The sequence below is a fragment of the Drosophila guanche genome, unplaced genomic scaffold, assembly GCF_900245975.1.
Source record: "Drosophila guanche unplaced genomic scaffold, DGUA_6, whole genome shotgun sequence".
Lineage (NCBI taxonomy): Eukaryota > Metazoa > Arthropoda > Insecta > Diptera > Drosophilidae > Drosophila > Drosophila guanche.
In genome coordinates, this window is record NW_022995761.1 from 558,063 (window position 1) to 582,118 (window position 24,056).

At 48.3% G+C, this 24,056-nt stretch overlaps 7 protein-coding genes across 8 annotated transcripts; 3 read left to right on the plus strand and 4 right to left on the minus strand.

The window, feature by feature from the left end:
- Window positions 1-281: 281 nt before the first annotated feature.
- LOC117590855 (protein regulator of cytokinesis 1) lies at window positions 282-2,954 on the plus strand. The gene has a single exon (XM_034283852.1). The coding sequence runs from the start codon at window positions 595-597 to the stop codon at window positions 2,731-2,733; it is 2,139 nt and encodes a 712-aa protein (XP_034139743.1). The 5' UTR covers window positions 282-594; the 3' UTR covers window positions 2,734-2,954.
- A 403-nt stretch (window positions 2,955-3,357) lies between these two features.
- Window positions 3,358-6,999, minus strand: LOC117590854 (zinc finger protein 37). Its single transcript, XM_034283851.1, has 4 exons — window positions 5,866-6,999; window positions 4,810-5,809; window positions 4,056-4,741; window positions 3,358-3,975 (listed from the first exon to the last, which is right to left on the minus strand). Exons 1-4 carry the CDS (start codon window positions 6,887-6,889, stop codon window positions 3,908-3,910), a joined length of 2,778 nt encoding a protein of 925 aa, XP_034139742.1. The 5' UTR covers window positions 6,890-6,999; the 3' UTR covers window positions 3,358-3,907.
- A 146-nt stretch (window positions 7,000-7,145) lies between these two features.
- LOC117590812 (probable 6-phosphogluconolactonase) lies at window positions 7,146-16,573 on the minus strand. Of its 2 annotated transcripts, XM_034283779.1 has the most exons (4): window positions 16,507-16,573; window positions 7,993-8,083; window positions 7,383-7,879; window positions 7,146-7,316 (listed from the first exon to the last, which is right to left on the minus strand). In XM_034283779.1, the coding sequence occupies exons 1-4, from the start codon at window positions 16,507-16,509 to the stop codon at window positions 7,206-7,208; spliced, it is 702 nt and encodes a 233-aa protein (XP_034139670.1). In that variant the 5' UTR covers window positions 16,510-16,573; the 3' UTR covers window positions 7,146-7,205. The 2 variants fall into 2 exon arrangements, with proteins under 2 accessions (XP_034139670.1, XP_034139669.1); XM_034283778.1 differs by lacking the exon at window positions 16,507-16,573 and having other exon boundaries at window positions 7,993-8,185.
- LOC117590814 lies at window positions 8,073-16,979 on the minus strand. The gene is made up of 3 exons (XM_034283782.1): window positions 16,726-16,979; window positions 16,507-16,655; window positions 8,073-8,083 (listed from the first exon to the last, which is right to left on the minus strand). The coding sequence occupies exons 1-2, from the start codon at window positions 16,792-16,794 to the stop codon at window positions 16,521-16,523; spliced, it is 204 nt and encodes a 67-aa protein (XP_034139673.1). The 5' UTR covers window positions 16,795-16,979; the 3' UTR covers window positions 8,073-8,083; window positions 16,507-16,520.
- Window positions 8,469-23,772, plus strand: LOC117590809 (nuclear RNA export factor 1). The gene is made up of 10 exons (XM_034283776.1): window positions 8,469-8,870; window positions 8,944-9,104; window positions 9,171-9,263; window positions 19,988-20,509; window positions 20,575-20,684; window positions 22,360-22,396; window positions 22,475-22,704; window positions 22,805-22,982; window positions 23,045-23,568; window positions 23,648-23,772. Exons 1-10 carry the CDS (start codon window positions 8,750-8,752, stop codon window positions 23,745-23,747), a joined length of 2,076 nt encoding a protein of 691 aa, XP_034139667.1. The 5' UTR covers window positions 8,469-8,749; the 3' UTR covers window positions 23,748-23,772.
- On the plus strand, window positions 10,151-12,246 carry LOC117590811 (putative sodium-dependent multivitamin transporter). The gene has a single exon (XM_034283777.1). It carries the CDS (start codon window positions 10,385-10,387, stop codon window positions 12,191-12,193), a length of 1,809 nt encoding a protein of 602 aa, XP_034139668.1. The 5' UTR covers window positions 10,151-10,384; the 3' UTR covers window positions 12,194-12,246.
- On the minus strand, window positions 12,191-12,831 carry LOC117590813. The gene has a single exon (XM_034283781.1). It carries the CDS (start codon window positions 12,709-12,711, stop codon window positions 12,304-12,306), a length of 408 nt encoding a protein of 135 aa, XP_034139672.1. The 5' UTR covers window positions 12,712-12,831; the 3' UTR covers window positions 12,191-12,303.
- Window positions 23,773-24,056: the final 284 nt, after the last annotated feature.

Sequence of the window (24,056 nt, forward strand, 5' to 3'; positions counted from 1 at the left end):
ACCCTTTATTTTTATTCAATACTTCAACGTCGTTTTTCAGCATGTGTTTGATTTTTGTTGGGCCTGAAAGCTTATTATGAATAGCCATAATGTGTATGCAAGTGATGAACCGTAGTTTTAGTACGATATTCTTACATTTTGCCTAGATATTGCCATCTCATAAATGGCAGCACGCTGTATTTTAGCGAACATTTCAGTATATTGTACCACTTTCTCGGTATTTGCCATTCACCATAAACACATGTAATAAAATGAGTTGGCAGGACTGCGGCCGCCGCCATTTCATTTTGAATTTACCGAAATTTCGTCTGGCGTCATTCGCGTCTGTGCTGTGGCATTTTGCTTGGAGTAAACACATTTCCCGTCCTAAGTTCTTTACAGTTCGGAAAACACTAGACTAACTTAGTAGAAATATAGGCGTCAATGAGAACTACTCCTTGTGCTGTGAGGCATGAGGCATGAGGTACCATCAGGCACGAAAAATTCTCATTGTGCAAACACAAAAAAAGGCGTCACACATCTGTGCAATTAGGAAAAATCGTTCGCGCATCAATTTCACTCGATACCCGAAGACAAGAAGGACTTTCATCAGCCATGATTGACCCAACCTCCATCAAGGGGCAGATCCTTGAGATAACCGGCGAGCATGTGGAGCAGCTCCATTCAATGTGGTCCCTCATGTTCGAGCCGAAGACGTGCGAGGACTTTCTACACAAACTTAAGGCGCACGCGGACAATTTCTACACGGATCTGCTGACCGAGTCGCGGGAGAAGCAGGCGGCCATCCTCGACGACATTGCCGCACTCCGGGCCGAGGCCAACGACCTCAGCCGACTCCTCCACGAGACGGTGGACATTGGCCAGCGGCCCGACGATATGCCGCTGATCATATGGCAACTGCAGCTGGACAAGAGCATTGAGCATCTGCGAGAGGAGCTCCTGAAACGCCGGTCGGAGATTGGCGAGCTGCTGCTGCAGCAGGAGAAACTCTGTGAGGAGCTGGGCGCCTTGCCGCGACCCCTACTGGCAGACCCGCTGCCCCTGCCCGAAGAGTTGGAAGATTTTCGCGACCATCTCGACAATCTACGCTCGCAGCGCGATCTGCGCCAGAGGGAGCTGGACCAGCTCCGCCAGGCCATCAAGCAGGACATGAAAATGCTGGAGCTGATGCCCCAGACCGAGGCCGAGGAGCGCCTGCTGAACGATCTGAACCACAATCTAACGCCAGAGACACTCGAGCGTCTGCGACAGTTGCGCGACTCCTATGCCGAGCAGATCCAAGAGCTGCGCTCAAAGATCCATGACATGCGCGAGAAGATCCACGTGCTGTGGGATCGCCTCCAGGAGACAGACGAGAACGTCATGCGTCGGGTGCGCGAGACCACCGAGTGCACGCAGCGCACATACGACATCCTGCACACGGAGCTGCAGCGCTGCCAGACGTTGCGCAGCCAAAACCTCATGACATTCATCGAGCAGCTGCGCGTGGAGATCAGCAAGTGGTGGGACCTGACGCTCAAAAGCCAGCAGGAGCGCAAGCGCTTCTCCAACTACTACAGCAAGTACTACAACGAAGACCTGTTGGAGCTGCACGAACTAGAGCTGGACGACCTCAAGAGCTTCTACAAGTGCAACAAGGAGATCTTCGATCTTTACGAGAGTCGTGCGGAGCTGTGGTCGCGCATGCAGGCCCTGGAGGCAAAGGCCAGTGAGCCGAATCGCTTCAACAATCGCGGCGGCCAGCTGCTTAAGGAGGAGAAGGAGCGGAAGGCCATAAGCTCGAAGCTTCCTAAGATTGAGCAGCAGATCATTGAACTGGTGCAGGCCTACGAAGTGCAATCGCATGGCCCATTCTTGGTGTATGGCGAGAACATACTGGAGCTGATGACCGGCGAATGGGAGCGCTATCGCCAGGCCAAGCAGCTGGGCTCGGTCCGCAAGAAGGCCCCGACCAGCACAGCACCGGGCAGCAGCCACAAACTGATGATGCCGCCGCCGTCTGCCGGTTCAACGGCCCCACGCACTCCCCGCACCCTGAAGAACATGTCCTCAATGTCCTCATCGACAATGTCGCTGCGCAAGACACCAACAATCCAATTGACTGCGCCCAATATGACCAAGAGCACTGGCAATCTGCACAAGCGTCTAAATCCAACCGCGGCTGCCAGCTCTTCGGGCTATCGCACGCCTAATGCCAAGCGCAGCCTGATGAGCTCGCTGAACTCGATCCGTCCCTCGCCGGCTGTCGCCCAGCGGCTGGCCAACAGCCAGCTTAAGGTGTCCAAGTCGCCGCTTAAGCGGGTGCGTGTCCTGGACAACACATTGCGTCGCAGCGGGGGACTGGGCAGACGCAGCATTGGCACACGCTCGAACAAGAAGCCACGCACCAAGTCAGCGGTGCCGTGCACCACATCGCCCAGCGATGCTGAGTACATGACCGATGAAACAACCGAAAACGAACACGATCTCGAAAACGGCATCTCCTATGAGGAGTTTGTGCCCACGAGTCGCTCCTCGGTGCTGCCCGTCGGTGGGGTTCATCGTCAGCGCAATCGTTTGACTGCGCCACGGAATCGCCATCTCCTCGCGAACCACACCCACAATTCGACGGCCTCGGTGCCCACGACACCGTCCAAGCAGGTGGCCAATAAGCAGGAGGAGAAGCCGCGCTTTGGCAATCATTTGAATCTGCCGACGCCACGTCAGAGCCGCATGTGGCAAAATCCACGATGAGATTATCCACTCAATTAATACTCGCAAATTCCAACTCCCAATTCAGCTGCTTAGCCCCAAGAGCTGAATCTTCGAATTTCTATTATTTTTTTGGATTCTATGTTTAATTTAATTTACCTTTATCTTTTGACTGTTTTCTGTTTCATTTGTTGTCGATGTTGGCCGAATAAAAATAAAAATTATCCGTAAGAAGGACCAACCGAACCCCACAAGCGACCATACATACATACATATATCTATCATTAGCTATCCGAAGCCGAATAATCCTAAATGAAGTAGCATTCGAGATTGAGTTTGGATGGTAATATCCAAGCTAACTCGCTGCCAACTCAGAGTCAACGATCAAAGCTTTCCAACGAAAGAAAACCTCCACCTGATGGGAGGAAATAATTAATATTCTCAACCAGAGCAAATGGCAGCAAGAACTGGTGGTGCTTCCCTGTTCAAAAAGTGGACCGAGGTCATCAGATAAATATTTGCATAGCTACAAGAAGTCTTTTATCAAAGGTTAAAGACACTCACTAAGAAGTATCTGTACCCTAAATGACATTTTAAATAAGTTTTGAAGATTGCTGATCTATTTACTCTTCGAGTAACGGGTATAAAAATTAAACTCCACTGCTTTAGGCATAAGAAATCTTTTTTAATTTACAATTTCATTTGTTTATAATTCAATAAAATAAATATGGGAAAGTTAATTATGAAACAAGAGAGTAATAAATGCAGAAGAGGAATTTGGGGGCATCATTCTACAAACTTCCTTTACACTAGGCAGATAAATAATTGTTTATCAAATGTGTAAATGGGCTCCAATGAATTTTGTTGCAATTTTGTTGAATTACTTTTCCCTGTCCTTTGGCAAACTGCATCCCCAAATAATAGGTTTAAGCATTTATAAAATACATTCATTTATGTACTGTGTGTTGGATGCTACATTCTGTGTGATGTCAACTGTGGGTGGGGCTCTTAATATATTTCGTCTTATCACATAAAGTTCTAAAACAAGAGAAAGTTGGCAGCTAGTCGCAGCCACTGTCTGCTCTTATGTACAAAAGCGGAGAAATTTAAGATTGCACTGGAATAATAATAGTTGTTTGTCTGCCGATGATGTGTGGCATGTAGTTGAGGCCAGTGGCCTGTGGGTTGTGCGTGGTAGAAGCAGCAGCAGCTGCAGCTATTTGCCGGTCTCGCTGCCGCTCTGATTGTGCTGGCTGCCACCAGCATGATTGTACATTAGATGCGCTGCAAGCAGACAGGAAGACAGAAGGAAATATTTGGCTTAGCAACAAAACAAAGTTTGGAACACTTTTCGGAGAGCTTACCCATAACGACGGGTGGAAAATTGAAGGCACCGAATGGTGCTGCATTCACAGGAGTTGGCGTTGGCGGTGCTGGGGCGGGTGCATAGGCGACACCATCGATAGTGGTCACCGCCTCCGCCGCAGACGTTGCTAATGTTGTGGGCCCAGCCCCCGTTGTCATAGGCGAGACATTGTACGCTGAGGCAGCCTCCGGCGGAGAATGATGATGAATTATGGTGGCGGACGAGCTCTCGATTCCCGTACCCATTGCAGCCACCGGCCCACCCATTTGTTGCTCCAGCTGCTGATTGGGATCCGGCCCAGACGACGACGACGAAGACTGATAGCGAACGGGGGGCATCACGACAGTGGTCAGGTGGGATTGAGTGGCATCCTCGAGGAGTCCTGTACGCTGCAGGCGACCCGTCTTCGTCTCGATATGCTTGTTGTGGGCACTCAGGCAATGGTTGCGCATATTGTACAGCTGCAGGAAGTAGGCATCGCAGTGCGGACACTTGTATCGCTCGCCCGTATGCCGACGTATGTGCGCCTTCAGATCATTGCTCTGGGTGAAGCTCTTCGGGCACTGGTCGCACATGTACGGCCGCTCGCCCGTGTGTGTTCGCATGTGGATGGTTAAATTGTAGGCCCGATGGAAGCTCTTGCCGCACGTATTGCACAGATTGGGCTTGGTGCCCGTGTGATACCTGAAAACGAAAGGAAAGGAGCTATCAGTGCGTGGATCATTGTTTAAACGCAATGACGGAGTACCTACCGCTCGTGCACCTTGAGATCGGTGGCGCGGGGAAAGGCCTTCACACAGTAGCGGCACTTGTACGGCTTCTCGCCGTTATGCCGCCGCATGTGCACACGCAGATAGTCATTGCGGGCAAAGCTGTCGCCGCAGATGCAGCACAGGAAGTTTCGCTGCCCGGTGTGGCTCTTTTCATGCTCGCGCAGCTGCTGGCGCTCCTTAAAGGTCTCCTCGCAGCTCTTGCAGGCGTACAGAAAGTCGGTGTGCAACAGCGTGTGCTTGCGCAGGTACGTCTTGCTGGAGAAACGCTTCGAGCAGTACTCGCAGGTGTGCTCTGCCAGCTGGAGATTCAGTTTGCTGCCCGCCACCAGGCCCTCGCCGTTGTGCTTGCTCACCTTGTGCCGGTCGAGGGCCTCGGGCCGGGCAAAGGCGGCCTCGCACAGCGTGCACTTGTGCTCCTTGTTGCTGTGCAAGCTCTGGACATGGGCCTTGAGGTGGTCGCTGCGCGCAAACGCCTTGGGGCACTGCGGGCAGCTGTGCGGCTTCTTCTCCAGATGTGAGAGCTTGTGCCGCAGCAGGTGGCAATGGCGCGAGAATGTCCGCTGGCAGACATCGCAGCGATTCTCTGGATTCGCTTCTCCGCTCTGTTTGTTGCGACGCCTTCGTTTCAGGGGCTTTCCTTTCCTCAGGTAATCCCTCACGATCTCCAAATTGGATCTATTTACGCCTTCCGGGGGCACGTCATCCATCTCTTCTCCATCATCCTCATCGTGGTCGTCGTCCTCCAGGTCGCTCTCCTCATCCTCATCCCCATACTCGTAGTCCTCCTCCTCCCCATCTTCATCACTGAGAGGCAGCTCCAGCGGCACCTCGGGGCGCCTCGAATCATTCATGACGTCATCTTCCTCGCGTCCTTCATTCTCATTCTCATCATCATTCACGCAGCCAGCTGCCGGCTGGCTTTCCTCTTTGATGTGCAGCGTCGCCTGAACGGCGGTGTCTGCGCTGGGCATAGGTTCATCTGGGGGAGATTAGGATTTAGTGTGAGGATCTAGGAACGGGCTCACTGCGACTCACCCTTGACAGCGGCGGCCTCGCTGGTGGTACGCCGCTCCTCCTCGGTTTCAGTCTTCCCTTTGCGCCGGCGCAGCTTCTTCTCGACCTTCAGATCGAGATCCTCGGCCTCCAAGCAGGGCTCCGGCTTGATGTGCAGCCACAGCTCCTTTTTGGCCTCCTCGTCATTGAGCTCGTCCTCCTCCTCGTTGCTGGATATGGGATTGATATTGCACTGATAGGCATCGCCCTCGTCATTCTCGTCCTCGTTCAGCAGCACCTCGGCCGACACCAGCTCATCCCCGGTACAGCTCTGTATAGTTGCCTCGTCCTCCAGCGGCGGCCAGGTGCTGTCTGCCTCCTTTTTGTGTATGTTGCGTATGTGGCGAAGCATGTGATCCCTGCGGGTGAAGGCTGTCTGGCAGTGGGGACACTGTAGACGTTCCGCTTGGCTGTGACTCCGTGCCAGATGCGTACGAAGCTGTCGAAGATGCGGGAAATGCTGTGGACAGAACTTGCACTTGAGCTGCTGCACCACCACTCCTTCATTGGCAGTAGCATTAGGTCCGGTGCCAGTGCTACTGCCACTGTCCCTTGCTTTGTGCACCCTATTCCGATGCAGCCGCAACTCCAGGCTGTTCAGAAACTGGTCATGGCACATCTCGCAGGGCAGGAGGGCCACCTGCTCCGTTTGGGTGCACACATCGGACCTACTGCTGTTGAGCGTACGTCCCAGCAAGGCCATCAGGGAGCAGTAGGACTTTTCCGCGTCCCGCTTGAAACGGTAGGCGTGGCGGGCCGCCTTGGTGCACAGCTCGCACATTTTATGTGGCATCTTGTCGTCGAATCGGTCGCAGGTGTAGCGCGTGCACTCGTTTAGTATCTGGGCGAGATTGGCTCCCTGCTCCACAGGCGCCTCGTCGTAGATGAAGTGCATCTCCTCGCCCACTGCCGTCACACTGCGCAGGCAAATGCGGCAGACAATCGCAGCATCGAAATCGAAGCTGCCGCCCGCCGGCACTGGTTGGGCTGAGCCTGTGGCGGCCATTGCAGTTGTTTGGGTGTGGATTTTGATTGTTATTGCATATATGCATTTACAAATTATTGCCGCTGCTACTGCATTTCCTTAATTTTTTTTTTTACTAATTTGTGGGATTTATTTCTAATTTAAGTACGATCATACTCTGAGAGGATTGTTTCCATTGCCAAGTGTGGTCACACTAAGCCACACATCGATATGCAGAATGGAAAAAATATCGCATACGAACAGATGGCGCCCCGCTCAACAAATTTTAATTCCAAACTAAGAATGATATAAACCTTTATTATTTACAAAAAATGCTCGATCCTGGAAATCCGACAAATTACACCTTAATCTGTGATCCAGCTCCCGCATCCACAATCAAGGTCAGCTGGCCACTTGTGGGATCCACCCAGGCAGCGGGAAACTGTTTGTCTTGGTCCAGGAAAACGCGCTGCAAGAAAAAGTGCCATTAAATTAGTAAATGCAGTAAACCATATTGAGACTCGTCTGTTCCCACCTTCACAACATCCGATTTGCTGGCGCCGGTCACCACAAATGCCACATCCCTGGCATTGTTGATCAGCGGCAGAGTAAAGGTGATACGCTCCGGCGGCGGCTTTGGGGAATTTTGAATGGGAATCACCAGACGCGAGGTCTCCTCGAGCTTAGCCGGCTGCTCGGGAAACAAGGAACAGGTGTGGCCATCCGGGCCCATGCCCAACAGCAACAAATCGAATTGTGGCAGATTACTGGGACTGTTGCCAACCTTGACCTTAACTTTCGCCTCGTAATCGGCGGCACACTCATCCAGCGGCTTGGTGGTGTCAGCCTTGACAAACTGTGAGTCCAGAATGTTTGGTAGCTGGCTCAGCCACTCGGTTCTATAAGCACAATAGGTGGAATCACTGTGATCATCAGCCACATAGCGTTCATCGCAGAAGAAGAACTCCCAGTTGCTGGTGTCCAGTCTACTGCTCCTCAGGGCTTTTGTTAAGAGCTGCACAAGAGAGCCACCTGTCCAAGGAGAAACAGTTGAGATTAGTGATCGAAAGTTAAGACACCTGACAAGGTCACCTTAAGTTGAGCTTATCAACACACACACACACTCAGATCGATTCGATCCTTACCTGAGAGGCCAAGGCTGAAATTTGTCTTCCTATCCTTCGCCTGCTCGGAGCAACGCCTCAGCAGATCGCTTAGGCTATCAATCAATTTATCCTCGGACTCGGCCAAGCTCACGTTGAAGGAACATTTTCGGTTGGGCATATTGAAAATAATATTAACACCTTGGACCTGACCCGACTTGTTTTATGTTTAAAATATCGATAAGGATTGTTAAACTTACATGTTATCGACGTGAATAATTTTTGTAATGGTGATGCGATATAATAATTATATTAGTGCGATTTTTTCGCTACAATTAAATGAAATTTGATAATTAGTAATTAATATTAAAATTATCAAGTTGATGTATGGGAACACCATATTAAGAAAACATCAACAAATCAAACATGCGACATGAGATCTATATCCCAGGGAAGCTGAGCCCCTCAACTCGATAGCTATCGCCAGCAGTAGGGCAAAATTTATCGATACATGCACATCCTTAAATAATTTCATTAAATTGCGTTTCATTTTTTTATTGTGCAAACGCCGTAAAACATTTTCAAAAATAAATGCATATAAAGTACCATTAAGGCATCAAATCAAAAAGTGGATAGCACATCCCATAATTACAAACACAACGCGTTTTAGAGACGAGCTAAGAGCGCGCATTGTTTTGCTAGCATTTTGGCACTAAAAAGAGCAAGAAAAAAAAGACAACCGTGTGCGTGTGCTCTGAGAAAAAGTATATTTACCTTTTGTGAAAAAAAACAGAAAAAAATGCCTAAACGCGGCGGTGGCGGCGGCGTCGGTGGTGGCAGCCAGCGCTACAATAACAACAATATTGGCAATGGCGGCGGTGGAGGGGGCTCGCGTTACTCTGCACTAAAAGATTTTGATGGTGAGTGCAAATCCGCAGGATCATTTTTATAATTATGATATTCATTTAAATATACAAATGTCAAACCATTTAGCCGATGGCGATGACCAGCAACGTCGCAAGGACCGCAACAAGAGACGCGTTAGCTTTAAGCCGCCACAATTTCCACACAAAAAAGATGTCAAATTACGTATGGAGGATTTGCGTCGTTGGGATGAGGATGATGATATGAATGAAATGACAACAGCCGCCAAAGTAAGACAAACTGACACCAAAGAACGCCATGTGCATTTAATCTTGCATGTTTCTCTCTCTGCGTAGGATCGTAATGCATTGCGCCGTCGAGGCTCACCGATTCCACGGGGCAAATTCGGCAAACTGATGCCCAACACCTTCGGGTGGTATCAAGTGACGGTAAGTCCCAGCCATAGCCATTAAGTAAATAGTAATACATATAGAGAACCACAACCATAAAGATATTCATGTATCGTCTGCGGACAATTTAGAGCTGGCAATTCTTTAACGTACAGATGTATGGACTGAAACGTAATCAGAGAACTATGTTAGTTGGGATCCTTTATAGCTTATAGCTTATCGCAGAAACACACACACATGTGATCGGTGTCTGGTCTGTGGTCTCTGGGAATAGATTCCCGAATTTCGCAACATCCATGGAGAGACACTTGTGGACACTGTCCCACCACCACGCCCGCCCCACCCCGCCTCGTCTCTGCTCAGTTGTATTTATTAATTAATTTGAATCGTAAAAATCGTAATGTAAACAAGAAAATCTTAAATAGCAGCCACAGACACACGTTGTTTGTGTGTGCAGACTGGTGAGGGGAGGGCAGGGCAGGGCAGGGCAGGGCAGGGCAGGGTCCCAGCAATTACAATTGCAAGCAAGCAAATAATAATTTATGGTCGATTCGGGTACGGGGCCAGTGCCTGTACGGACAGTGCCTGCCGCCAGTAGATGGTCCCCAGCATTCACTGGCTTAAGCATGTTTCCTCCGAAATATTATCTGCCTGCTCTGCTTGCCGGTCTGTGGATGCTTTAGTTGTTCACTTTCTGGTGTGGCAGTAATCTTCCGCCCCGCTTGGTGCGTGCTGTGTGTGCCGCCGCCCACCATACACACACGGCACTCGGCTATCTCTCTCGGCGGTGTCATAAAAAACACCCAAGCAGAAAGCAGCCAGCCCCTATGCTGACGGTGCTCCTTTAGGCCCGCTTGGCAGCAAAGCAAAGCAGAACCGAACAGTGGCACTGGCCCTGGCTCTGGCGCTGACTCGCTGTGGTCATTGGGCAATGCCTTTCATTTCATCGACGGCCGGCAAACGCTAAAGACTGTGAAACTGCGAGCGCGCGCGCTGCCGTTGAATCTCAAGAGGCACGATTAGAGGCCGGAGTGGCATACCCCAGACCAGACCACACCAGACACGGACCACACCATCCACTTATCACACTCGGGAGTGATTAGATGTGCGATTAGATACACGAAACTACAACACGTGCGAGAGAAGAGAGTGAAGAAAAAATGGGAGCCACTTTGGGAGCCTGGGACTATGCCATCCTGGCGGTGGTGCTCATCATCTCCGTGCTGATTGGCCTCTACTATCGGTTCGTGGGCCAGAGGCAGAGCACCACCACGGAGTACCTGCTGGCTGGCCGCTCTATGGGCGTCACCCCGGTGGCGTTTAGTCTGATGGCCAGCTTCATGTCGGCCATCACCATACTGGGCGTATCGATGGAGAACTATCAGTTTGGGACAATGTTCGTGATCATCAATCTGTCGTATGTGCTATCCACGCCCATTGCCGCATACCTCATACTGCCGGTCTTCTATCGCCTGAAGACGGCCAGCGTCTACGAGTATCTGGAGCTGAGGTTCGGCTATGCCACCCGATTGGCCGCTTCCGTTAGCTTTTCGCTGCAAATGATCCTCTACATGGGCATTGTGGTGTATGCCCCTGCCCTCGCCCTGGAGGCCGTCACGGGCGTCAATCAAATCTTTTCGATTGTCATTGTGGGCGTCGTGTGCACCTTCTATGCCACAATGGGCGGCATGAAGGCCGTCCTCGTGACTGACATCTATCAGTCGCTGCTTATGTTCGTCGCCGTCTTCAGTGTGATCATCTGTGCGTGGGTGAAGTCCGGCAGCCTCGGCGAGATCTGGCGCACCGCTCAGGAGAACGGACGCATCGACTTCACCAACTTCAGTGTGGATCCAACGGAGCGGCACACCTGGTGGACCCAGATCCTCGGCGGCTGTGCCACCTACCTGGCCATCTATGGCGTCAATCAGACCCAAGTGCAGCGCCTGCTGGCCGTCCGCAATCTGAGCTCTGCCCGTGCGGCGCTGTGGTGGTGCCTGCCCATCCTCTGTCTGCTCAGCCTGAGCACTTGCTTCTCTGGACTGTGCATCTATTGGTACTACCGCCAATGCGATCCCGTCCTGGAGGGGCGCGTCAATTCGCGCGATCAGGTCATGCCGCTCTTCGTGGTGGACACCATGGGCAAGTACACCGGCCTGGCGGGACTCTTTGTGTCGGGCATCTTCTGTGCGAGCCTCTCCACCATCAGCTCGATCATCAGCTCCCTGGCGGCCGTCACCCTGGAGGACTACCTCAAGCCGCTCTTCAAGTGCTGCTCCATTCGCGGCGGCAGCCTCACGGACCGCCAGACCTTGTGGTACTCGAAGCTGCTCTCCGTATTCTATGGCCTGCTGTGCATTGGCCTGGCCTTCCTCGCCGGCTCCATTGGCGGATTGCTGCAGGCGGCGCTCTCAATTTTCGGAATCATCGGGGGACCGCTGTTGGGCCTCTTCACTCTGGGCATGTATGTGACGTCTGCCAATCAGAAGGGCGCAATCGGTGGGCTGCTCATTTCGTTGGCTCTGTGCTTCTGGATTGGATTCGGGCAGCCAAAACCGCCGCTGGTCAGCCTGCCCATGTCCACGGAGGGATGTCCGATTGACAAAACCTACGCACGTGATGCATTCTTCCCAAGGGCGCAGCGGCAGGATGAGGATTACTTTTACTTGTACAGAATAAGCTACATGTGGTATGCCGCTTTGGGCTTCCTGGTGGCCTTCTTCGGCGGCTGGCTGCTCTCCTGGCTGTGTGCGCTGCTCAAGTGGGACGACAATCGGCGCATCTACCAGGACGCCGAGTGCACCTTTATCAAGCACGATCTGTTTGTGCCGCCACTGGCAAAGCGGCTACAGCGACGGCAGATGCCGCGGCTGGTCGTCACCGGCACTAGTTCGGAAATTGGCGGCATTGCCGTAGTGACGCCGCCGCGACTCGACCAGATTGAATGGGAGAAGCAAAAGGATGTGGCGTAGCGTAGCGGAGAAGTTGTCTTTCTTTATTTCATGGTTAAACTTTTGGCAACACAATAAGAATAAATGAGCAAAACAAAAAAAAAGCGAAAGAAATTACGAAGCGTCGCACTTTAGCCAGCGGTCACTGCGGGAGCGGCACTCGCCTCGTAATAGTTGCGACCCGACGACAGGTGCCACAGGCCCAGTAGGCGGATTAGCTCCTTATAGCTGAGTGTGTTCAGATCCCGCCGCTCGGCCGTGTAGACACCAGCTGAGTACAGCTCCTGCACAATAGTGTTGAACAGCTCCGGACGATCCTCTTGGGCGGTAGCCACTACTTCCCCTCGTGCAGCAATGCGTGAAATGTGCGATGGCTGGGCGGCGGCTGCTGCTGCTGATTCTTGTACTGGCTCAATGCCATCAAAGGCAGCCACCAGCTCAAGATCATTCGTCATGGGCAGGGCATTCAAAGTGCCTGCCGCTAGCAGGAGACCCGCCAGCACCAGTCCTAGTCCCAGTAGTCCCGGAAACTTTTCCATTGTGTCCGTCCGATTGCACGAAGCTTTGCCTTTGCACTGAGTATCCGCGCTCGATTGAATCACTACGAATACGCCTATTTCTGTTTCAGTTTCTGCTGAAATGCTACTGCTGCCTCTTCACGTCGATCGGGGAATGGTCTCTCGTTATATCGGTCCCTCGGTCCCTCCGGGGTGCGCTCCAATTTCTGTGTTCTATCACGCCTTGCCCTGCCGTGCCCTGCCCGGCTCTCCCTTCGCCACTGATCAGCATTTCTGTTGATTGAAAAGTCACTGGTAGGGTCGTTCAATTATTTTATCTGTGCATATATGTACATGTTCGTGTGTGTGTGTTTGTGTGTGTGTGTGAGTCTGTATCTTTCGCCATAGCATAAGTTGGTTTCGCGTCTGTTGTCCAGTTTCCAGTACAAAAAATGTAGTTAATTGTTTTGGGCTTTCGTTTTATTTTGATTTTGATTTTAGCTTTGGCTTTTCGGTTCTTCGTTCCAAGACGATGCGATCCAATTTACGATTAGAATCTGCGCAGTTTGTGCTCTCGCGCATGCAAGGGTGTTTTCTCTCTTTTGTGGCCTTATCTTATCTACCTCGATAGCCACCACCTAGATAAATATGTAACCCCAGAGGCAGTATTCGTTGGCTATACATTATGTTGTGCAACATATACAATTAAGGATCGTGTAGGGGATTTTTTTGCTCACCACAAAAACAATTACCATATTACAATAGATCACATGATTGCGTCCTGGTAAATATTTGTTCTAAAACTGTATCGAACTATATTTACATATGTATTCATAAATCAGAAACTAATCCATAGATGTTTATTTTTTATTGAGTGAATAAAATTAGTATACCCTGTGGAAGGGGATAGAATTCTTGAAGGCGAAAAATTATAGATCACTTTGCAGTTGCCGGCTTTTGGGGCGTTGCTAAAAAATATTAGATAACAATCCTAACAAAAAATTCGCAAAGATTAAAGTGAGGAATAAATCTCCAACAGGGTGTGACCTGATGAGTATGCTATCGATATCGAAATGAAGGCAAAAACGCAGAATGAGCGTTCACATTGAACAAAGAGCTGCGCTTAGTTTATCTCCAAATTAAGGATTCTATGTCTATTTTGACGCATCTTTCTCGCGTTTTCGCCGTCACTTCTTTTCATATTAATTTAACGCAATAACGCAACCCTAGTGTAAGTAGGTTAATAATAATTAGTCAACAGTCTGGCAACGCTGCCTGCCTAAATGGTATTTAATGCAAATTGTAATTGCTGGCTGATTTAATTTGCATTTCCTTAATTGATGCACATCTCCGAATACGAATACGAATAGGATTGGGAATGCGAACGCGAATGCGAATGCATTTACATACATAGCAAGTAGACATACAGTGCGCGTACTTGTCTGAATGGCATGAGAGGTATGCGATTGAGATGGACTTGAACATTCCGTAGATATGTTTTTGTTGCTATACCCGGTACTCGAAGAGTAAATAGGGTATATTGTATTTGTGCGCATAACGGTTTTATGTAACACACAGAAGGAAACGTTTCCGACCCCATAAAATATATATATTCTTGATCAGCATCAATAGCCGAGTCGATTGAGCCATGTCCATCTGGCCGTCTGTCCGTCCGTCCGTCTTGTTTGTCGGCTAGTTCTCAGAGACTATAAGAGCTAGAGCCACCAAATTTTGGCTCCGGACTGCTGTATGCTCACACTGAAACCAGTGTATTTAAAAAATGAGCCTCGCCCCCGCAAAATGGCGAAAACCTCCCATATCTACAAATTTAAAATTTCCCATATCTTCGGCCTCTGCCTCTGCCGTCCCTCTGCTTCTGCCTCTGCCGACTTTTAAACCACCCCGTCCCGCAGCTTATATTTGTTTTTTTTTTGTGTGCGGGCGCTGCCTTTGCCACTGCCGCGAGTCTGCAGTGTGTGGGTCTAGGGAAGGGCGGCGAGCTAACCGAGCGTGTTGGTGTGAAAAGTGTTGTAGATGTAGATGAAAGATGAAGAAAATATTTAAAATTTGACAAAACACCGCTATGGTGCAGATGTAGTACTGAGTGCCGGGTATAAAACTTTTAACGAGTAAGAAGCGTCTCACACGTCCCTTCTCGTTTTTTTCATTATAACCGGTACTCGAAGAGTAAATAGGGTATTTGTGGGGAATAACGGTTGTATGTAACGCACAGAAGGAAACGTTTCCGAACCCATAAAGTATATATGTATATTCTTGATCAGCATCAATAGCCGGTCGATTGAGCCATGTCTGGGATCTTAAAGACTAGACTTTTGTATGCTCACACTGTTACAAGTGTATTTCTACAAATCTACAATTTTGAAGATACTTGAAAACTAACATTCCGTAGGGAATGATCATATCTTTCAGATCACCAAATTGGGATCCGATTGGACCATTATTATAGCCACAATAAAGAAATTAATTTGCAGTAGCTAAACCCACCCTGTCGCGCAGCTTTTGTTGTTTTTTTCACATTCTCTCATTCACACTCTGCTTCGCGCAGTGTGCGGCAGCTGCCTCTGCCATGACTCTCCAGTGTTTGGCTCTAGGGAAGGGGGGCGAGCTAAAGGAGCGTGTTGGCGTGAGAAGTGTTGCAGATGTAGATGACAGATGAAGAACAAATTTAAATTTGCGAAATAACCGCTAGGGTACAGATGTGGTACTGAGTGCCGGGTATAAAAGTTGCGACGCGTAAGAAGCGTCTCACACGTCCCTTCTCGTTGTTGTATGTGTTTAATGGTTGTGGAAGTGAGTGACTGGTGGAATGACTGATCGCTGACGGCTAACACGTGCCGATGGCTCATGGCTCATTGCTGGGGTCTTAGTCACATTTTGGCCTAAACCATAAGGGAAAACAGCGAATAGCAAAACCCATTGATAACTAGAGCAGTGCCGGAGCACTTACTGACTCATGGACAGAGAAAGGAACGAACCACCCAATAGCCACCCACTGCGTCCCAAAAACGTCTCTCTCTGCATCTCCCTCTCTTTGCTTATGTTTCTGTTCTTGTGATTTTCCGCTTGATCTCTCTGCTACTTGCGCCTGTCTGTCGTCTGTTGTCTGGTGTGCCTTGCCGTTCTTTTGTGCATCGCCTGATGTCATCGGCCAGCAATGCCGTTGGATCGTTGGATCCGCTGAAATCGTTCTTCTTATCTCGTTCTCCAATTAAATTGGCATGGCCCCTGTCTGTCCCCTGATCTCTTTATTGCTCTTCCTCGCTGGCTGGATCTCTCTTTGTTTGCGCTTGTGATTGTTTGCTTTACCGTTAATTTTGCCGCCTTTAAACTTAGAACTTTGTTGTGGGATTTGGATTTGGTGTTTGCTTTTTGGGTGGAGATTGCAATTGTAACATTTTTCGACGATTATGCGGTTTATTATTTATTTATTTTGTTTTATTTTTATTTTATAAAATTGGAATTTTATCGTATAATAAATAACACCTTCACTTGATTCATATATTCACATGGTTATGGTTGGTGGTTACTCTCCTTTGTCCTGGTATACCCTCTCGATACCCCGCACTCGATCGCTCACAGTTGGGTGGTAAGACCACTTCGTCTCGACTCATTCTTTCTTTCGAGCAAACACGCTTGTCCCCCACACATGGCATTGAAATACCACAAAAAATGGTACAAAAAAAATATACAAAAAAATAATAATTATGATGTTATTGTAGATATGTACAATAATAATGATGGCTCCACCTTGTTGGAGTGTGGGGAGGGAGTGGGAGGGGATGGTGGTGGGGGTCTATACATAGTTGCAGTTATAACCATTTATCCATTGGTTACTCCTGGTCGCCGTCGCTGGTGGTGGTCACCGTTTTCTGCTGCGTGCTCGTTGTGGTGGTGCGTGTGAGGGTAAACACTCCGGTGGTGCCCACATCATCCATGGGCTGAGCAATGATGGTCGATGTGGTGCTCTGTGGTTGGGAGAGGGAGAGAGGCGTTGTGATCTCTGTGTTGTCTCTCCTTCGACAGAAAATAACTTACGCCATTTTTGGTCTCCTCGGGACTCCAGGAGCGCTTATCATCCAAATCCTTTGAGCAACAGCTTCCCATTTTTAGTTGCGGTATTGTGGAAATATTGTGGAATGTTGGGGCTTCAGCTGCTGGGTGGGTGGCTGGGTGGCTTTCGGATTCTGTTTCTGTTTGTTTTTTGCTGCTGTTTTAACTTCGCACGTCTGTCATCGAATGCCGTGCGGTGCCGTGCTGTTCCGTTCCGTTTGCCGGTGTTCGTTCACTTGCTAGGCCCCCACGGGGCCCCAACCCATCGACAGCGTCGCTGCCAGCAATGACAGCGACCGAGGCAGAGAGTACAAACAGAGGCGTCATAGCTCCATATCAATTCTAGAAATATGGCTCAGTGCTCCGCTTGTATTCCGTATTGAGAGGAATACAATGGGGAATTCGTATATGTAAAAAGGTTTATATATAAATATAGCTATATTCTTTATACATACATATGTATATTGTAGATACGAATAAATGTACTCCCCCTCCACCGTACCATTCTCCTCCCAAATACAGAATACAGTCATCGTCTTTATTTGCAAAAGCCTTTGCAATATTTCAGCCTGTCCGTCGGTCTGTCAGTGCTTAGCCTTGTGTGGCCTCTTAACGGTTAACATTCCGATAGGTCAGGTGCGCGCCAACAACAGACAACCGATAGCCAGGGTTGCTAATGATGAATGGACATTCCAGCCGGAAAACTCACGATCCCCATATCACATGGGAAAAACCTATGCAATTCTAGGGCAATTCACAGAATACAATTTGGATCCTATGGCCCATCCAATGTGGCTAGTCCTACAAAAACCTATAAACACTTTTTAAGAGGGGTATGGCCTGGATAGCCGGCATGCCAGTGGAGTATAATCGTAAAAGAGACGCAAAAATAATCATAACTAATGCCCCGTAATAAATAAATTTATCGCACTAATGCGCAATGAATGAGTGGCTGGGTTGGGTGGGTGGTTGTGCGGCGAGGATTGTAGACCTACATATCTTCTTTTTTATGATACCTAGGAATATACCAAGGAATATGGTGCCCGATTATTATTTGCATGAGGTGACGGTGACGTGAGGAGGTCTCATCTTTGTTTGTTGTTTGACTGTACTCGAAACACGATCATATAAATTGAATTACTCTCAACTGATTCAACTGATTCTTGGTCTGCGAGTACGTGTGTGTGTGTGCTTATACGTTGTGTATCACAAAGCACCGATTAGATACTGCGAATATAATAATAGCCGAGTGACCGATATTGATAACTGTCACACAATGCCCTGACCTTCAGAGTCAGAGCCACAGTATCCTACCCCTCAGCACTTCCACTTCTACTTCGAACTCCATAACTCGAAACAGTAAATGTTTCCTCTTCTGCACTTGCGTTCCGTCTCTACACACAGAGAAAAAAAATGCCTGAGATTGGAAATCTCAGAAAGTGAGAAATGAATATGAAAATATTAGTTTTAAATATTACAAACTATTTAAAACAATAAATGTGTGTGTGTTAATATAAATATATATAAATATTCTTCTTGATTTCTCTGAGTGCAACTCTGAGTGTTCTGCTGCTGGTTTCGGTGTGCGTTCGTATGTGTTTGTCATACACTCGTCATAATCATAATTAAATCAGCTATGGATAGAGAGAAAAACAGAAGATTAAAATAGACACTGAGAGAGATAGAGACACTAGAGTTGCTAGCGATAAGCCCCAAAAACTAATTAAACGGCTAGCCAGATATTCGGAAATGCAATGCAAATATCTACATACATACATATGTACATGTGTATGTACATAGATCTGTACAAATGTATGCAAGAAGGTAAATGGGTTGAAATCCATTCTAATTATGTGAACAATGTGCAATGGGAAGTGGAGTACCGGTACTGTACCCCCTGGCAATTATCAATAATAAACGAGAAGGGACGTGTGAGACGCTTCTTACGCGTCACAACTTTTATACCCGGCACTCAGGATTACATCTAGATGTAGAAGACATCGCCAACCACTAGATATCGTTCACATTACAGAACACGTAGTAAAAGCCTGCTAAATAAAATGCATCAAACAAATTGGATCAGTTAATATTTTCCAATTTATGAGATATTTAAAACAGCAATAAAATTGGTACATTCTTGGACCGATAGGTAGGTTTCACAGCAAATTTTTCGAAAGTGGCGCCATCTATGAAAATTTCTTGTACGCAACTTTGATGGTCCAATGGTCTGCACATTCTGTGCAATAATGACCGATAGGTTTCAAAGCAAATATTTCGAAAGTGGCGCCATCTAGAGTTGAATACCGAGTCTTGGTTAAAAGTCGGAAGAGTCAACGCCAGGGGGAGGGCGTGTGAATGAGAGAATGTAAAAAGAGCAACAAAAGCTGCGGGACAGCGTGGGTTTGGCCACTGCAAAATTAATTTCTTCATTTTGGCTATAATAATTTAGTTATCTTTTTATCTTCAAAATTGTAGATTTGGGAGGTTTTAGCCCTTTTGCCGCCCCCGCAAAGGGGGCGTGGCTCATTTTTGAAATACACTTGTAACAGTGTGAGCATACAGAAGTCTGGATGCAAAATTTGGTGGCTCAAGCTTTTATGGTCTCTGAGATCCAGGCGCTCAACAAGACGGACGGACAGACAGACATGGCTCAATCGACTCGTCTGTTGATGCTGATCAAGAATATATATACTTTATGGGGTCGGAAACGTTTCCTTCTGTGTGTTACATACATTCACTTTGTGCACAAATACAATATACCCTATTTACTCTTCGAGTACCGGGTATAAAAAAAAGAGATCACACTTTATCTATAGATTGGGTGCGTTCACCAGGAAATTTTGATACATGTGCAGTGATGAATATTCTACGATGATATGATGAGTGATATAATATTAGGGAATCTATCATCGGCATTCACTAGAACTAAACAAATGATGATCACAGACTATTTCATTCGATTTGCTGCTATTTTCTGAAGATAGTTCATATTATTCTGTATGCCTCAGCTATGGCAGAGCGTAAAACTCGGTATTATAGCTTCCAATGATGCTCCACATGCCCACTTAGGGGTAGGGTATACTACCCATAAGTAGAGCAAAAGTAGAACACTTTTGTGGGGTATAGTCATACGAAGAGATGACACGATTTCGGTCGCTATCTCTAGTCTATAACGAGTCCATCCTGACGCGCTTCCGTATCTTTATGTGTACAATGTCTATATCTCTCTCTCTCTCTCTCTTTGCAGATACACAATGGACAGATGTACGAGAAGGATGTACTATTGCGTTCTCTATTGGCGGCGCTATCTCCGCACTCCTTTTCCGCCCAGTTCTGGCGAGCCGAACGTGACAGCGTCTTCTTCTATGTGGACGACTTTGAGGTGGCCGAGCGTATCCAACAGCTGGGAAAGCACGCAACGCTGCCCGATGGCTTTCGCCTGTCGCCGCGCGTGCGCAACGGCATTCCACTGGTGACCGTCGACGATTCCCTCAAGGAGCGCATGAAGCAGGTCATGGCAAAGCGTTACAATGCCCAGACCAAGGCCCTGGACATGTCGCGCTTTTATGCCGATCCCGATATAAAGCCGGTGTTCTGCCCCCTGTTTCGGGCCAATGTAATGGGTGTCGCTCTCGATATCATGTGCGACAATATACCCGATCTAGAGGCCCTCAATCTAAATGATAACAATCTGGTGTCCATGGAGGCATTCAGACGTGTCGATAAGCGCCTGCCGCACCTCAAAATACTCTACTTGGGTGACAATAAGGTGAGAGATCATCAATTCCTTCTAATGGCCATGGATTATCGAGTAATCCTGTCTCTTTCTCGCAGCTCCCTTCGCTGGCGCATCTTTTGGTGTTTCGTAATCTGCCCATTGTTGAGTTGTTGCTGCGTAACAATCCGTGCCGCTCGCGCTACAAGGACTCGCAGCATTTTGTCAGGTATACTATGGTGTGATTTGTTTGGCTTTTTCTAGAGGATGTCGCTGTCGCTCGTGTCCTCGTGTGCCCGTGCAGTCGACGTGGGAGACACCTCGTCGAGAGTCATTACACACAGGAATAAGATTTGCATTTCCATTTCCACTTTTTGAGTTGTCTCCCATTCCACCTAGAATCTACACTAGGCTGCTGCACTCTGCTCTAGAAATAGCTGGAGACCGTCCCCAACCGTGTGCAGATTCATCCCCCTCTACGTGTCCACACTTTGGTCGTAGATCATTCTATAATGATCATTTGACTGGGCAAATGTATTCGTCTGTGGCAAGGATTCCACTGTTACTCATCGGCTGTTGTCTGTCGCAAAGCAAAGACAGACCCCAAAGCAGAACAGGGCTTTCAGGCAAAGCAAAAAGAATAAATAAAAATAAAAGCAAGAAAAAATAAAACAAAAGAAAAGAAAAATAATGTAAAACCCATTGTCAAGTTTCAAACAAAAGCAGAAGAAAGCACACACAGGTTTGATGCAGAGGTTTGATACAGGACTGAACATGAACCTGACCGTTGGACAGACACGCACACGGACACACGACAACGCGCTGTTGTGGGGCTCCACACACGCATGAGTCCACTGTGTGGGCAACGTCCCACATGCAACATATTTTGGTATGAAATGAAACATCATAACGGCACATATTAGTAGCCAAAACCACTTAACCACAATTTAACACCAATCCACACGCCGCATACCCCGTCTCAGAACCGCGCGCACACACACACACAGGCACGCAGTCGAAAGCCCACATGTTTGCGCATGTTGGAGATGCGCTGCTCTGTGCTGTTTTGTTGTTGCTGTTGTGTTGTCTTCTGTGGGGTGGCGGTGGTGAAAGCGTCGTCGGCGGTGGCGGTGTGGCTTCGTAGGGACAAGGAGAAATTGGCGTCAACACGCCAATTGGTGCGGGCGAGGGCGGGTTCAGCAACACACATTTTGCTAAATTGTTTGTATGGCTCCTGAGCGCATGAGTTGCCTGTGGAGTGGACGTGTGTGTGTGTGTTTTGCGAGCTGCAACAGCAGAGCGTCTACCGATCTACGCTCTTCGAACCGAACGTACGAGACGAAACCGCATCGAACCTAACCTCAGCCGTTTGATGTGATGCAGCAGGCAGCTTTCCTGCGTGCCAGCTGCAGGCAAGCATTTTTCGTTTGTTTGGGATTTGATGTTAAAAAAAAATAATTAAAAATAAATAAAAGAAAAGAAAAAAGGAAGAAAAAAATATTACAAAAAAAGTATAAACTATAAAAAAGATGCTCAAGGGCACAGTGCAATGCTCGAGGGTCCTTTTCCGCTGCTGCTTAAATTTTTTGGGTTGAACCTTTTGCAAAATATCAGATAAAATGATACAGAATCCAAGTGCATTTGCCCACTCAAACAAAAGCTCCTGCAATAAGTTGAGCAATTCGTCGATTCGTTATCGGGTAGTTTTCGCAGCTAGAGGTGGGAGGATCTGCCGAAGGCTGAAGACCAGACCAGGCCTAGGTCCATCTCCAGCTTTGAGCAGTGTGAAACTGCCTATAGAGTAAAATGTTATATATTTCATTTTGTAATATTGTTCACATCACATCGTCACAATGCTAATGCCGAACCACAAACGGCGCCTATCCCAATCAAACTATTTACAGCGAAGTACGACGCAAGTTCCCCAAGCTGGCCAAACTGGTACGAATAACTAATATACTATCTAACAGATAATATCTAAGTCCCCCCTCTCTGTTCACATGGGTGCATAAATAATAGGATGGGGAATCACTGGGACCGGTGGTTGCCTTCGATTTGGCCGGAGCCGGAACAATGCCAACGACGCAGGCCTCATTTCTGTGCGATAATGGCGGTGCCGATGTGGTGCGCCAATTCCTTAATCAATACTTTAACATATTCGATATGGAGAGCCGTCAGTCCCTGCTGGATGCATATCACGAGCATGCCATGCTCTCCATCACAATGCCAAATGCAGGCCATGCGGGCAGGTAATGAAAATATCAAACAAATTTCCAAAATATCAAACAAGTTTCCAAAATCTCAAATTGCATTTCCCCCCATCTGTTTTGTCTTTTGTTTGCTCTGCAGATTGAACAATTTTTGGAAGTTTAATCGAAACTTTCGCCGCATAGTGAACCATGAACGCGATGACCATCGCACGAGGTTGCTCAAGAACGGCCGACTGGCCTGTGTGGCAACCCTAAATGAATGGCCACGTACGCTGCACGAGCGTCGCACCTTTACCGTCGATCTAACCATTTACAACGTAATTATAATGCCTGCCATCCATCCAGCCATTCCATAACACCATTGTGCTCCTATTTTCAGCCCCAAATGATTGTGTTCACTGTGACGGGTTTGTTCAAGGAGCTGAACGGCGAAGACGATAGACCGTCCACCTCGAACGCCTACGAGCTGCGCCACTTTATGCGCACGTTTGTGGTGGTGCCACAGAACTCCGGCTTCTGCATACGCAACGAGACGATATTCATAACGGCCGCCACGAATGAGCAGGTGCGCGAGTTTAAGCGTTCGCAGCATCAGCCAGCTCCCGGCGGTGCCACAACTGCTGCTGGCGGCGGCACCACAGGCTCGAGAATGGCAACTGCACCCGCATCCGCGCTACAGAATCGTTTGGGGTCGGTGGGTGGCGGGGCCACGGCCACAGTTGCAATCTTACCAGAAGTTGGCTCATTGTCCCTGAATGCTCTGAGCAGCCCCACCGGGGTGTCCCAGCCTCAGCGACCAACCGCCTTTGCCAGCACCGGATCAGCGACAGATGAAGCAACCAAAATACAAATGGTTCAGGCCATGAGTTCACAGAGTCAAATGAATCTAGAATGGAGTAAGAAGTAAGTAGAAGGAGGTGGAGCAGGCGCAGTAGGAGGAGCATGAGGTAAATAATTCTAATATATTTCTGTCTCTGTGCAGGTGTCTGGAGGAGACGAATTGGGACTATAACCACGCTGGATTTGTGTTTGAGAAACTCTTCAAGGAGAACAAAATACCGCCAGAGGCCTTTATCAAATAGATTTGCTTCATTTGGTCCCAGCAATAAAAACAAACAGTGGCTGGCGCAGTTGCAACAGTGGTGGTTGGAGTGGTGACAGCAATGAACACACACAAACAGACCAAACACGACCAAACCCCTTGCAAATGTATATGCCTCGAACACACACAAACACATCCTACACATACACTATACGCACACAAACTGCACCTCCGTCTGCGCCCCACAGAGCCCGCTGCTTTGTTTTGTATATTAATATACATAAATCTATATATAAATATATATAGCTGGATATTCGAATATATTATTATTTGAAATGAGCCAGCAGCG